This window comes from Blennius ocellaris (genome assembly GCF_963422515.1).
Source record: "Blennius ocellaris genome assembly, contig: SUPER_5_unloc_1, whole genome shotgun sequence".
In the NCBI taxonomy this organism is placed as follows: Eukaryota; Metazoa; Chordata; class Actinopteri; order Blenniiformes; family Blenniidae; genus Blennius; species Blennius ocellaris.
Genome location: NW_027662315.1, coordinates 1474220 through 1490177, shown reverse-complemented (window position 1 = coordinate 1490177; position 15958 = coordinate 1474220). Strand labels below are relative to the sequence as shown.

The following is a 15958-nucleotide window of genomic DNA, read 5'->3' as shown; positions in this document are numbered from 1 at the left end:
CCATGGTTCTGTTGGACCACCACGGGTCTGTTGATGAAGATGTATGGTGACTTACGGGCCCAACGGTCAGGAAGGACAGAAACAGACTCAAAGTTCTATCAAAACAGGTTTTATTCACACAATAGTCCAGGTCTTCAAACCCAAACCAGAGCAGAGACAACTAGAATCCAGACAACATAGACATCCTGCAGGTGATCGGAGCTACCAGACCAGTCCACCCAGACTACAGAGGGGGGGAGAGGGGGAGAGGGGGACCTAACCCTAACCCTTCTGTCTGCTGATTGGACAGTGGTTTCCTCCACCCTCAATATGTTGATGTTCTGTCTGCTGATTGGACAGTGGTTTCCTCCACCCTCAATATGTTGATGAAGGTGGATGAAGCCTCTGTTGTCAGGATGCTCAGCTTTGGTTGTTTTTCTTTTCTTTTCTTTGCTGCTCAACTTCCATGTTGGTCATGAAGGAGGATGTGAGGATGGGGGACCGGGATGGGGGGCCGGGATGGGGGACCGGGATGGGGGGCCGGGATGGGGGACCGGGATGGGGGGCCGGGATGGGGGACCAGGATGGGGGACCGGGACTCGTCAGAGCTTTCTGTTCAAACATGATGCAGCTATTGTGTCTCAGTTAACATGCAGCTGACTGGTCCTGACTGGTCCTGACTGGTCCTGACTGGTCCTGAGTGGTCCTGGCTGGTCCTGACTGGTCCTGAGTGGTTCTGGTTGGTCTTGAGTGGTTCTGGTTGGTCCTGAGTGGTTCTGGTTGGTCCTGAGTGGTTCTGGTTGGTCTTGAGTGGTTCTGGTTGGTCCTGAGTGGTTCTGGTTGGTCCTGAGTGGTTCTGGTTGGTCCTGAGTGGATCTGGTTGGTCCTGAGTGGTTCTGGTTGGTCCTGAGTGGTTCTGGTTGGTCTTGAGTGGTTCTGGTTGGTCCTGAGTGGTTCTGGTTGGTCCTGAGTGGTTCTGGTTGGTCCTGAGTGGTCTCTAAACTCAGATTAGTCTTCTTTCAGATTTAACCCCACGGGGAAAGAATAACTGCCTCCTCTCCTCCACGCTGTGAGATCCTCAGGCTGAAGTAAACTCTTTATAAACTCTTTATAAACTCCTCCTAAACTCTTTACAAAACTCTTTATAAACTCCTCCTAAACTCTTTATTAACTCTTCATAAACTCCTCCTAAACTCTTTATAAACTCTTTATAAAATCCTCCTAAACTCTTTATAAACTCTTTATAAACTCTTTATAAACTCTTTATAAACTCTTTATAAACTCTTTATAAACTCCTCCTAAACTCTTTATAAACTCTTTATAAACTGTTTATAAACTCTTTATAAACTCTTTATAAACTCTTTATAAACTGTTTATAAACTCCTCCTAAACTCTTTATAAACTCTTTATAAACTGTTTATAAACTGTTTATAAACTCTTTATAAACGCTTTATAAACTGTTTATAAACTCCTCCTAAACTCTTTATAAACTCTTTAAAAACTCCTCCTAAACTCTTTATAAACTCTTTATCAAGAGTTTATAAACTCTTTCTAAACTCCTCCAGTGTTGTTAAAGTCTCCAGGCATGATGGAAAGCTGCGGCTCTGGAATCGACACCGGCTGTGATCTGTGGAGAAGACAACATGAGTGTGTGTGTGTGTGTGTGTGTGTGTGTGTGTGTGTGTGTGTGTGTGTGTGTGTGTGTGTGTGTGTGCGTGCGTGCGTGCGTGTGTGCGTGCGTGTGTGTTACCTGATAGAGTAACCTTCGAAGCCGAGGGCTGTGATGAAGATGTTGATGAGGACGGTGAAGAAGACGAAGACCGTGGCCACATTGTTCATCCTGTTGAGTTTGGCGTGTTTCCTGACGTCGTTCAGGTCGTACTTCACTGCTCCACACACACACACACACACACACACACACACACACACACACACACACACACACACACACACACACACACACACACACACACACACACACACACACACACACACACACACACACACACACACACACACACAGATGAAGAGACGGGGACACCACCAGGAGGAGGAGGAGGGTCTTCCTCTCACCGATGAAGACGAGCAGCAGCCCCACCGCCACCTGCAGGGTGATGGAGAGCGACAGCAGCACGAGCAGCGGGACGTAGAAGCGGTAGCGCGGCCCCACGTACAGCACCGTCTTCATCTGGGACGAGTTGGCCATGAGCAGCGCCACGTCCAGCATGCTCTGGGCCGCCGTCTTCTTGGTGGCGTAGTGGTTCAGGTTGATGGGCCGGACCGCTTTCCCCTGGGGGGCCTGTGGACCAGAGGACACCTCCATGGTTCTGGTACCGCACACCTCCATGGTTCTGGTACCGCACACCTCCATGGTTCTGCTACTTCTGCTACTGCACACCTCCATGGTTCTGGTGCTCCTGCTACTGCACACCTCCATGGTTCTGGTACCGCACACCTCCATGGTTCTGGTACTGCACACCTCCATGGTTCTGCTGCTTCTGCTACTGCACACCTCCATGGTTCTGCTACTGCACACCTCCATGGTTCTGGTACTGCACACCTCCATGGTTCTGGTGCTCCTGCTACTGCACACCTCCATGGTTCTGCTACTTCTGCTACTGCACACCTCCATGGTTCTGCTACTTCTGCTACTGCACACCTCCATGGTTCTGCTGCTTCTGCTACTGCACACCTCCATGGTTCTAGTACTGCACACCTCCATGGTTCTAGTACTGCACACCTCCATGGTTCTGGTACTGCACACCTCCATGGTTCTGGTACTGCACACCTCCATGGTTCTGCTGCTTCTGCTACTGCACACCTCCATGGTTCTGCTACTGCACACGTCCATGGTTCTAGTACTACACACCTCCATGGTTCTGCTACTTCTGCCACTGCACACCTCCATGGTTCTGCTGCTTCTGCTACTGCACACCTCCATGGTTCTGGTGCTCCTACTACTGCACACCTCCATGGTTCTGCTACTGCACACCTACATGGTTCTGGTACCGCACACCTCCATGGTTCTGCTACTGCACACCTCCATGGTTCTGGTACTGCACACCTCCATGGTTCTGGTACTGCACACCTCCATGGTTCTGCTGCTTCTGCTACTGCACACCTCCATGGTTCTGCTACTGCACACGTCCATGGTTCTAGTACTGCACACCTCCATGGTTCTGCTACTTCTGCTACTGCACACCTCCATGGTTCTGCTGCTTCTGCTACTGCACACCTCCATGGTTCTGCTACTGCACACCTCCATGGTTCTGGTACTGCACACCTCCATGGTTCTAGTACTGCACACCTCCATGGTTCTGCTACTTCTGCTACTGCACACCTCCATGGTTCTGCTACTGCACACCTCCATGGTTCTGCTGCTTCTGCTACTGCACACCTCCATGGTTCTGCTACTGCACACCTCCATGGTTCTGCTGTTTCTGCTACTGCACACCTCCATGGTTCTGGTACTGCACACCTCCATGGTTCTGCTGCTTCTGCTACTGCACACCTCCATGGTTCTAGTACTGCACACCTCCATGGTTCTGGTACTGCACACCTCCATGGTTCTGGTACAGCACACCTCCATGGTTCTGCTGCTTCTGCTACTGCACACCTCCATGGTTCTGCTACTGCACACGTCCATGGTTCTAGTACTGCACACCTCCATGGTTCTGCTACATCTGCTACTGCACACCTCCATGGTTCTGCTGTTTCTGCTACTGCACACCTCCATGGTTCTGGTGCTCCTGCTACTGCACACCTCCATGGTTCTGCTACTGCACACCTACATGGTTCTGGTACCGCACACCTCCATGGTTCTGCTACTGCACACCTCCATGGTTCTGCTACTGCACACCTCCATGGTTCTGGTACTGCACACCTCCATGGTTCTAGTACTGCACACCTCCATGGTTCTGCTACTTCTGCTACTGCACACCTCCATGGTTCTGCTACTGCACACCTCCATGGTTCTGCTGCTTCTGCTACTGCACACCTCCATGGTTCTGCTACTGCACACCTCCATGGTTCTGCTACTTCTGCTACTGCACACCTCCATGGTTCTGGTACTGCACACCTCCATGGTTCTGGTACAGCACACCTCCATGGTTCTGCTGCTTCTGCTACTGCACACCTCCATGGTTCTGCTACTGCACACGTCCATGGTTCTAGTACTGCACACCTCCATGGTTCTGCTACATCTGCTACTGCACACCTCCATGGTTCTGCTGTTTCTGCTACTGCACACCTCCATGGTTCTGGTGCTCCTGCTACTGCACACCTCCATGGTTCTGCTACTGCACACCTACATGGTTCTGGTACCGCACACCTCCATGGTTCTGCTACTGCACACCTCCATGGTTCTGCTACTGCACACCTCCATGGTTCTGGTACTGCACACCTCCATGGTTCTAGTACTGCACACCTCCATGGTTCTGCTACTTCTGCTACTGCACACCTCCATGGTTCTGCTACTGCACACCTCCATGGTTCTGCTGCTTCTGCTACTGCACACCTCCATGGTTCTGCTACTGCACACCTCCATGGTTCTGCTGCTTCTGCTACTGCACACCTCCATGGTTCTGGTACTGCACACCTCCATGGTTCTGGTACTGCACACCTCCATGGTTCTGCTACTGCACACCTCCATGGTTCTGGTACTGCACACCTCCATGGTTCTGGTACTGCAAACCTCCATGGTTCTGCTGCTTCTGCTACTGCACACCTCCATGGTTCTGCTACTGCACACCTCCATGGTTCTGGTACTGCACACGTCCATGGTTCTAGTACTGCACACCTCCATGGTTCTGCTACTTCTGCTACTGCACACCTCCATGGTTCTGCTGCTTCTGCTACTGCACACCTCCATGGTTCTGCTACTCCTGCTACTGCACACCTCCATGGTTCTGCTACTGCACACCTCCATGGTTCTGGTACTGCACACCTCCATGGTTCTAGTACTGCACACCTCCATGGTTCTGCTACTGCACACCTCCATGGTTCTGGTACTGCACACCTCCATGGTTCTGGTACTGCAAACCTCCATGGTTCTGCTGCTTCTGCTACTGCACACCTCCATGGTTCTGCTACTGCACACCTCCATGGTTCTGGTACTGCACACGTCCATGAATCTAGTACTGCACACCTCCATGGTTCTGCTACTTCTGCTACTGCACACCTCCATGGTTCTGCTGCTTCTGCTACTGCACACCTCCATGGTTCTGCTACTCCTGCTACTGCACACCTCCATGGTTCTGCTACTGCACACCTCCATGGTTCTGGTACTGCACACCTCCATGGTTCTAGTACTGCACACCTCCGTGGTTCTGCTACTTCTGCTACTGCACACCTCCATGGTTCTGCTACTGCACACCTCCATGGTTCTCCTGCTTCTGCTACTGCACACCTCCATGGTTCTGCTACTGCACACCTCCATGGTTCTGCTGCTTCTGCTACTGCACACCTCCATGGTTCTGGTACAGCACACCTCCATGGTTCTGCTGCTTCTGCTACTGCACACCTCCATGGTTCTAGTACTGCACACCTCCATGGTTCTGGTACTGCTAACCTCCATGGTTCTGGTACTGCACACCTCCATGGTTCTGGTGCTCCTGCTACTGCACACCTCCATGGTTCTGCTACTGCACACCTACATGGTTCTGGTACCACACACCTCCATGGTTCTGCTACTGCACACCTCCATGGTTCTGGTACTGCACACCTCCATGGTTCTAGTACTGCACACCTCCATGGTTCTGCTACTGCACACCTCCATGGTTCTGCTGCTTCTGCTACTGCACACCTCCATGGTTCTAGTACTGCACACCTCCATGGTTCTGGTACTGCACACCTCCATGGTTCTGGTACTGCACACCTCCATGGTTCTGGTACTGCACACCTCCATGGTTCTGCTGCTTCTGCTACTGCACACCTCCATGGTTCTGCTACTGCACACGTCCATGGTTCTAGTACTGCACACCTCCATGGTTCTGCTACTTCTGCTACTGCACACCTCCATGGTTCTGCTGCTTCTGCTACTGCACACCTCCATGGTTCTGCTACTGCACACCTCCATGGTTCTAGTACTGCACACCTCCATGGTTCTGCTACTTCTGCTACTGCACACCTCCATGGTTCTGCTACTGCACACCTCCATGGTTCTGCTGCTTCTGCTACTGCACACCTCCATGGTTCTGCTACTGCACACCTCCATGGTTCTGCTGCTTCTGCTACTGCACACCTCCATGGTTCTGGTACTGCACACCTCCATGGTTCTAGTACTGCACACCTCCATGGTTCTGCTACTGCACACGTCCATGGTTCTAGTACTGCACACCTCCATGGTTCTGCTACTTCTGCTACTGCACACCTCCATGGTTCTGCTGCTTCTGCTACTGCACACCTCCATGGTTCTGGTGCTCCTGCTACTGCACACCTCCATGGTTCTGCTACTGCACACCTACATGGTTCTGGTACCACACACCTCCATGGTTCTGCTACTGCACACCTCCATGGTTCTGGTACTGCACACCTCCATGGTTCTAGTACTGCACACCTCCATGGTTCTGCTACTTCTGCTACTGCACACCTCCATGGTTCTGCTACTGCACACCTCCATGGTTCTGCTACTGCACACCTCCATGGTTCTGCTGCTTCTGCTACTGCACACCTCCTTGGTTCTGCTACTGCACACCTCCATGGTTCTGCTGCTTCTGCTACTGCACACCTCCATGGTTCTGCTACTCCTGCTACTGCACACCTCTATGGTTCTGCTACTGCACACCTCCATGGTTCTGGTACTGCACACCTCCATGGTTCTAGTACTGCACACCTCCGTGGTTCTGCTACTTCTGCTACTGCACACCTCCATGGTTCTGCTACTGCACACCTCCATGGTTCTGCTGCTTCTGCTACTGCACACCTCCATGGTTCTAGTACTGCACACCTCCATGGTTCTGGTACTGCTAACCTCCATGGTTCTGGTACTGCACACCTCCATGGTTCTGGTGCTCCTGCTACTGCACACCTCCATGGTTCTGCTACTGCACACCTACATGGTTCTGGTACCACACACCTCCATGGTTCTGCTACTGCACACCTCCATGGTTCTGGTACTGCACACCTCCATGGTTCTAGTACTGCACACCTCCATGGTTCTGCTACTGCACACCTCCATGGTTCTGCTGCTTCTGCTACTGCACACCTCCATGGTTCTAGTACTGCACACCTCCATGGTTCTGGTACTGCACACCTCCATGGTTCTGGTACTGCACACCTCCACGGTTCTGCTACTGCACACCTCCATGGTTCTGCTGCTTCTGCTACTGCACACCTCCATGGTTCTGCTACTGCACACGTCCATGGTTCTAGTACTGCACACCTCCATGGTTCTGCTACTTCTGCTACTGCACACCTCCATGGTTCTGCTGCTTCTGCTACTGCACACCTCCATGGTTCTGCTACTGCACACCTCCATGGTTCTAGTACTGCACACCTCCATGGTTCTGCTACTTCTGCTACTGCACACCTCCATGGTTCTGCTACTGCACACCTCCATGGTTCTGCTGCTTCTGCTACTGCACACCTCCATGGTTCTGCTACTGCACACCTACATGGTTCTGGTACCACACACCTCCATGGTTCTGCTACTGCACACCTCCATGGTTCTGGTACTGCACACCTCCATGGTTCTAGTACTGCACACCTCCATGGTTCTGCTACTTCTGCTACTGCACACCTCCATGGTTCTGCTACTGCACACCTCCATGGTTCTGCTACTGCACACCTCCATGGTTCTGCTGCTTCTGCTACTGCACACCTCCATGGTTCTGCTACTGCACACCTCCATGGTTCTGCTGCTTCTGCTACTGCACACCTCCATGGTTCTGCTACTCCTGCTACTGCACACCTCCATGGTTCTGCTACTGCACACCTCCATGGTTCTGGTACTGCACACCTCCATGGTTCTAGTACTGCACACCTCCGTGGTTCTGCTACTTCTGCTACTGCACACCTCCATGGTTCTGCTACTGCACACCTCCATGGTTCTGCTGCTTCTGCTACTGCACACCTCCATGGTTCTAGTACTGCACACCTCCATGGTTCTGGTACTGCTAACCTCCATGGTTCTGGTACTGCACACCTCCATGGTTCTGGTGCTCCTGCTACTGCACACCTCCATGGTTCTGCTACTGCACACCTACATGGTTCTGGTACCACACACCTCCATGGTTCTGCTACTGCACACCTCCATGGTTCTGGTACTGCACACCTCCATGGTTCTAGTACTGCACACCTCCATGGTTCTGCTACTGCACACCTCCATGGTTCTGCTGCTTCTGCTACTGCACACCTCCATGGTTCTAGTACTGCACACCTCCATGGTTCTGGTACTGCACACCTCCATGGTTCTGGTACTGCACACCTCCATGGTTCTGGTACTGCACACCTCCATGGTTCTGCTGCTTCTGCTACTGCACACCTCCATGGTTCTGCTACTGCACACGTCCATGGTTCTAGTACTGCACACCTCCATGGTTCTGCTACTTCTGCTACTGCACACCTCCATGGTTCTGCTGCTTCTGCTACTGCACACCTCCATGGTTCTGCTACTGCACACCTCCATGGTTCTAGTACTGCACACCTCCATGGTTCTGCTACTTCTGCTACTGCACACCTCCATGGTTCTGCTACTGCACACCTCCATGGTTCTGCTGCTTCTGCTACTGCACACCTCCATGGTTCTGCTACTGCACACCTCCATGGTTCTGCTGCTTCTGCTACTGCACACCTCCATGGTTCTGGTACTGCACACCTCCATGGTTCTAGTACTGCACACCTCCATGGTTCTGGTACTGCACACCTCCATGGTTCTGGTACTGCACACCTCCATGGTTCTGCTGCTTCTGCTACTGCACACCTCCATGGTTCTGCTACTGCACACGTCCATGGTTCTAGTACTGCACACCTCCATGGTTCTGCTACTTCTGCTACTGCACACCTCCATGGTTCTGCTGCTTCTGCTACTGCACACCTCCATGGTTCTGGTGCTCCTGCTACTGCACACCTCCATGGTTCTGCTACTGCACACCTACATGGTTCTGGTACCACACACCTCCATGGTTCTGCTACTGCACACCTCCATGGTTCTGGTACTGCACACCTCCATGGTTCTAGTACTGCACACCTCCATGGTTCTGCTACTTCTGCTACTGCACACCTCCATGGTTCTGCTACTGCACACCTCCATGGTTCTGCTACTGCACACCTCCATGGTTCTGCTGCTTCTGCTACTGCACACCTCCATGGTTCTGCTACTGCACACCTCCATGGTTCTGCTGCTTCTGCTACTGCACACCTCCATGGTTCTGGTACTGCACACCTCCATGGTTCTGCTGCTTCTGCTACTGCACACCTCCATGGTTCTAGTACTGCACACCTCCATGGTTCTGGTACTGCACACCTCCATGGTTCTGGTACTGCACACCTCCATGGTTCTGGTACTGCACACCTCCATGGTTCTGCTGCTTCTGCTACTGCACACCTCCATGGTTCTGCTACTGCACACGTCCATGGTTCTAGTACTGCACACCTCCATGGTTCTGCTACTTCTCCTACTGCACACCTCCATGGTTCTGCTACTGCACACCTCCATGGTTCTGCTGCTTCTGCTACTGCACACCTCCATGGTTCTGCTACTGCACACCTCCATGGTTCTGCTGCTTCTGCTACTGCACACCTCCATGGTTCTGGTACTGCACACCTCCATGGTTCTAGTACTGCACACCTCCATGGTTCTGGTACTGCACACCTCCATGGTTCTGGTACTGCACACCTCCATGGTTCTGCTGCTTCTGCTACTGCACACCTCCATGGTTCTGCTACTGCACACGTCCATGGTTCTAGTACTGCACACCTCCATGGTTCTGCTACTTCTGCTACTGCACACCTCCATGGTTCTGCTGCTTCTGCTACTGCACACCTCCATGGTTCTGGTGCTCCTGCTACTGCACACCTCCATGGTTCTGCTACTGCACACCTCCATGGTTCTGCTACTGCACACCTCCATGGTTCTGCTGCTTCTGCTACTGCACACCTCCATGGTTCTGCTACTGCACACCTCCATGGTTCTGCTACTGCACACGTCCATGGTTCTAGTACTGCACACCTCCATGGTTCTGCTACTTCTGCTACTGCACACCTCCATGGTTCTGCTGCTTCTGCTACTGCACACCTCCATGGTTCTGCTACTCCTGCTACTGCACACCTCCATGGTTCTGCTACTGCACACCTCCATGGTTCTGGTACTGCACACCTCCATGGTTCTAGTACTGCACACATCCATGGTTCTGCTACTTCTGCTACTGCACACCTCCATGGTTCTGCTACTGCACACCTCCATGGTTCTGCTGCTTCTGCTACTGCACACCTCCATGGTTCTGCTACTGCACACCTCCATGGTTCTGCTGCTTCTGCTACTGCACACCTCCATGGTTCTGGTACTGCACACCTCCATGGTTCTGCTGCTTCTGCTACTGCACACCTCCATGGTTCTAGTACTGCACACCTCCATGGTTCTGGTACTGCACACCTCATTGGTTCTGGTACTGCACACCTCCATGGTTCTGCTGCTTCTGCTACTGCACACCTCCATGGTTCTGCTACTGCACACCTCCATGGTTCTGCTACTGCACACGTCCATGGTTCTAGTACTGCACACCTCCATGGTTCTGCTACTTCTGCTACTGCACACCTCCATGGTTCTGCTGCTTCTGCTACTGCACACCTCCATGGTTCTGGTGCTCCTGCTCCTGCACACCTCCATGGTTCTGCTACTGCACACCTACATGGTTCTGGTACCGCACATCTCCATGGTTCTGCTACTGCACACCTCCATAGTTCTGGTACTGCACACCTCCCTGGTTCTGGTACTGCACACCTCCATGGTTCTGCTGCTTCTGCTACTGCACACCTCCATGGTTCTGCTACTGCACACCTCCATGGTTCTGCTACTGCACACGTCCATGGTTCTAGTACTGCACACCTCCATGGTTCTGCTACTTCTGCTACTGCACACCTCCATGGTTCTGCTGCTTCTGCTACTGCACACCTCCATGGTTCTGCTACTCCTGCTACTGCACACCTCCATGGTTCTGCTACTGCACACCTCCATGGTTCTGCTGCTTCTGCTACTGCACACCTCCAGGGTTCTGGTACTGCACACCTCCATGGTTCTGCTACTTCTGCTACTGCACACCTCCATGGTTCTAGTACTGCACACCTCCATGGTTCTGCTACTTCTGCTACTGCACACCTCCATGGTTCTGCTACTGCACACCTCCATGGTTCTGGTACTGCACACCTCCATGGTTCTGCTACTGCACACCTCCATGGTTCTGCTACTGCACACGTCCATGGTTCTAGTACTGCACACCTCCATGGTTCTGCTACTTCTGCTACTGCACACCTCCATGGTTCTGCTGCTTCTGCTACTGCACACCTCCATGGTTCTGCTACTCCTGCTACTGCACACCTCCATGGTTCTGCTACTGCACACCTCCATGGTTCTGGTACTGCACACCTCCATGGTTCTAGTACTGCACACCTCCATGGTTCTGCTACTTCTGCTACTGCACACCTCCATGGTTCTGCTACTGCACACCTCCATGGTTCTGCTGCTTCTGCTACTGCACGCCTCCATGGTTCTGCTACTGCACACCTCCATGGTTCTGCTGCTTCTGCTACTGCACACCTCCATGGTTCTGGTACTGCACACCTCCATGGTTCTAGTACTGCACACCTCCATGGTTCTGGTACTGCACACCTCATTGGTTCTGGTACTGCACACCTCCATGGTTCTGCTGCTTCTGCTACTGCACACCTCCATGGTTCTGCTACTGCACACCTCCATGGTTCTGCTACTGCACACGTCCATGGTTCTAGTACTGCACACCTCCATGGTTCTGCTACTTCTGCTACTGCACACCTCCATGGTTCTGCTGCTTCTGCTACTGCACACCTCCATGGTTCTGGTGCTCCTGCTCCTGCACACCTCCATGGTTCTGCTACTGCACACCTACATGGTTCTGGTACCGCACATCTCCATGGTTCTGCAACTGCACACCTCCATGGTTCTGGTACTGCACACCTCCCTGGTTCTGGTACTGCACACCTCCATGGTTCTGCTGCTTCTGCTACTGCACACCTCCATGGTTCTGCTACTGCACACCTCCATGGTTCTGCTACTGCACACGTCCATGGTTCTAGTACTGCACACCTCCATGGTTCTGCTACTTCTGCTACTGCACACCTCCATGGTTCTGCTGCTTCTGCTACTGCACACCTCCATGGTTCTGCTACTCCTGCTACTGCACACCTCCATGGTTCTGCTACTGCACACCTCCATGGTTCTGCTGCTTCTGCTACTGCACACCTCCAGGGTTCTGGTACTGCACACCTCCATGGTTCTGCTACTTCTGCTACTGCACACCTCCATGGTTCTAGTACTGCACACCTCCATGGTTCTGCTACTTCTGCTACTGCACACCTCCATGGTTCTGCTACTGCACACCTCCATGGTTCTGGTACTGCACACCTCCATGGTTCTGCTACTGCACACCTCCATGGTTCTGGTACTGCACACCTCCATGGTTCTAGTACTGCACACCTCCATGGTTCTGCTACTTCTGCTACTGCACACCTCCATGGTTCTGCTACTGCACACCTCCATGGTTCTGCTACTGCACACCTCCATGTTTCTGGTACCGCACACCTCCATGGTTCTGCTACTGCACACCTCCATGGTTCTGCTGCTCCTGCTACTGCACACCTCCATGGTTCTGGTACTGCACACCTCCATGGTTCTGTTGCTCCTGCTACTGCACACCTCCATGGTTCTGCTACTGCACACCTACATGGTTCTGGTACCGCACACCTCCATGGTTCTGCTAATGCACACCTCCATGGTTCTGGTACTGCACACCTCCATGGTTCTGGTACTGCACACCTCCATGGTTCTAGTACTGCACACCTCCATGGTCCTGGTACTGCACACCTCCATGGTTCTGGTACTGCACACCTCCATGGTTCTGCTGCTTCTGCTACTGCACACCTCCATGGTTCTGCTACTGCACACCTCCAAGGTTCTGCTACTGCACACGTCCATGGTTCTAGTACTGCACACCTCCATGGTTCTGCTGCTTCTGCTACTGCACACCTCCATGGTTCTAGTACTGCACACCTCCATGGTTCTGGTACTGCACACCTCCATGGTTCTGGTACTGCACACCTCCATGGTTCTGGTGCTCCTGCTACTGCACACCTCCATGGTTCTGCTACTGCACACCTCCATGGTTCTGCTGCTTCTGCTACTGCACACCTCCATGGTTCTGGTACTGCACACCTCCATGGTTCTAGTACTGCACACCTCCATGGTTCTGCTACTTCTGCTACTGCACACCTCCATGGTTCTGCTACTGCACACCTCCATGGTTCTGCTGCTTCTGCTACTGCACACCTCCATGGTTCTAGTACTGCACACCTCCATGGTTCTGCTACTGCACACCTCCATGGTTCTGCTGCTTCTGCTACTGCACACCTCCATGGTTCTAGTACTGCACACCTCCATGGTTCTGGTACTGCACACCTCCATGATTCTGGTACTGCACACCTCCATGGTTCTGCTGCTTCTGCTACTGCACACCTCCATGGTTCTGCTACTGCACACGTCCATGGTTCTAGTACTGCACACCTCCATGGTTCTGCTACTTCTGCTACTGCACACCTCCATGGTTCTGCTGCTTCTGCTACTGCACACCTCCATGGTTCTGCTACTGCACACCTCCATGGTTCTAGTACTGCACACCTCCATGGTTCTGCTACTTCTGCTACTGCACACCTCCATGGTTCTGCTGCTTCTGCTACTGCACACCTCCATGGTTCTGCTACTGCACACCTCCATGGTTCTAGTACTGCACACCTCCATGGTTCTGCTACTTCTGCTACTGCACACCTCCATGGTTCTAGTACTGCACACCTCCATGGTTCTGCTGCTTCTGCTACTGCACACCTCCATGGTTCTGCTACTGCACACCTCCATGGTTCTGCTGCTTCTGCTACTGCACACCTCCATGGTTCTGGTACTGCACACCTCCATGGTTCTGGTACTGCACACCTCCATGGTTCTGGTACTGCACACCTCCATGGTTCTGCTGCTTCTGCTACTGCACACCTCCATGGTTCTGCTACTTCACACGTCCATGGTTCTAGTACTGCACACCTCCATGGTTCTGCTACTTCTGCTACTGCACACCTCCATGGTTCTGCTGCTTCTGCTACTGCACACCTCCATGGTTCTGGTGCTCCTGCTACTGCACACCTCCATGGTTCTGCTACTGCACAACTACATGGTTCTGGTACCACACACCTCCATGGTTCTGCTACTGCACACCTCCATGGTTCTGGTACTGCACACCTCCATGGTTCTAGTACTGCACACCTCCATGGTTCTGCTACTTCTGCTACTGCACACCTCCATGGTTCTGCTACTGCACACCTCCATGGTTCTGCTACTGCACACCTCCATGGTTCTGCTGCTTCTGCTACTGCACACCTCCATGGTTCTGCTACTGCACACCTCCATGGTTCTGCTGCTTCTGCTACTGCACACCTCCATGGTTCTGGTACTGCACACCTCCATGGTTCTGCTGCTTCTGCTACTGCATACCTCCATGGTTCTAGTACTGCACACCTCCATGGTTCTGGTACTGCACACCTCCATGGTTCTGGTACTGCACACCTCCATGGTTCTGGTACTGCACACCTCCATGGTTCTGCTGCTTCTGCTACTGCACACCTCCATGGTTCTGCTACTGCACACGTCCATGGTTCTAGTACTGCACACCTCCATGGTTCTGCTACTTCTGCTACTGCACACCTCCATGGTTCTGCTGCTTCTGCTACTGCACACCTCCATGGTTCTGCTACTGCACACCTCCATGGTTCTAGTACTGCACACCTCCATGGTTCTGCTACTTCTGCTACTGCACACCTCCATGGTTCTGCTACTGCACACCTCCATGGTTCTGCTGCTTCTGCTACTGCACACCTCCATGGTTCTGCTACTGCACACCTCCATGTTTCTGGTACCGCACACCTCCATGGTTTTGCTACTGCACACCTCCATGGTTCTGCTGCTCCTGCTACTGCACACCTCCATGGTTCTGGTACTGCACACCTCCATGGTTCTGGTGCTCCTGCTACTGCACACCTCCATGGTTCTGCTACCGCACACCTCCATGGTTCTGCTACTGCACACCTCCATGGTTCTGCTACTGCACACCTCCATGGTTCTAGTACTGCACACCTCCATGGTTCTGCTACTTCTGCTACTGCACACCTCCATGGTTCTAGTACTGCACACCTCCATGGTTCTGCTACTTCTGCTACTGCACACCTCCATGGTTCTGCTACTGCACACCTCCATGGTTCTGCTGCTTCTGCTACTGCACACCTCCATGGTTCTGCTACTGCACACCTCCATGGTTCTGCTACTGCACACGTCCATGGTTCTAGTACTGCACACCTCCATGGTTCTGCTACTTCTGCTACTGCACACCTCCATGGTTCTGCTGCTTCTGCTACTGCACACCTCCATGGTTCTGCTACTTCTGCTACTGCACACCTCCATGGTTCTGCTACTGCACACCTCCATGGTTCTGGTACTGCACACCTCCATGGTTCTAGTACTGCACACCTCCATGGTTCTGCTACTTCTGCTACTGCACACCTCCATGGTTCTGCTACTGCACACCTCCATGGTTCTGCTGCTTCTGCTACTGCACACCTCCATGGTTCTGCTACTGCACACCTCCATGGTTCTGCTGCTTCTGCTACTGCACACCTCCATGGTTCTGGTACTGCACACCTCCATGGTTCTGCTGCTTCTGCTACTGCACACCTCCATGGTTCTAGTACTGCA

General features: G+C 52.7%; 1 protein-coding gene across 1 annotated transcript in view; it reads right to left on the bottom strand.

Moving 5' to 3' along the window:
• Window positions 1–93: 93 nt before the first annotated feature.
• The window catches only part of LOC308130995 (ninjurin-1-like), a 71839-nt gene continuing 55974 nt past the window's right edge, over window positions 94–15958 (bottom strand). Inside the window, exons 2-4 of the mRNA XM_080521203.1 lie at window positions 2053–2278; window positions 1730–1865; window positions 94–1606 (exon numbers count right to left, since the gene is read on the bottom strand). Of these exons, the coding sequence (XP_080377329.1) occupies window positions 1531–1606; window positions 1730–1865; window positions 2053–2278 (438 nt within the window). The 3' untranslated portion in view covers window positions 94–1530. The remainder of the gene's footprint in view (window positions 1607–1729; window positions 1866–2052; window positions 2279–15958) is intronic.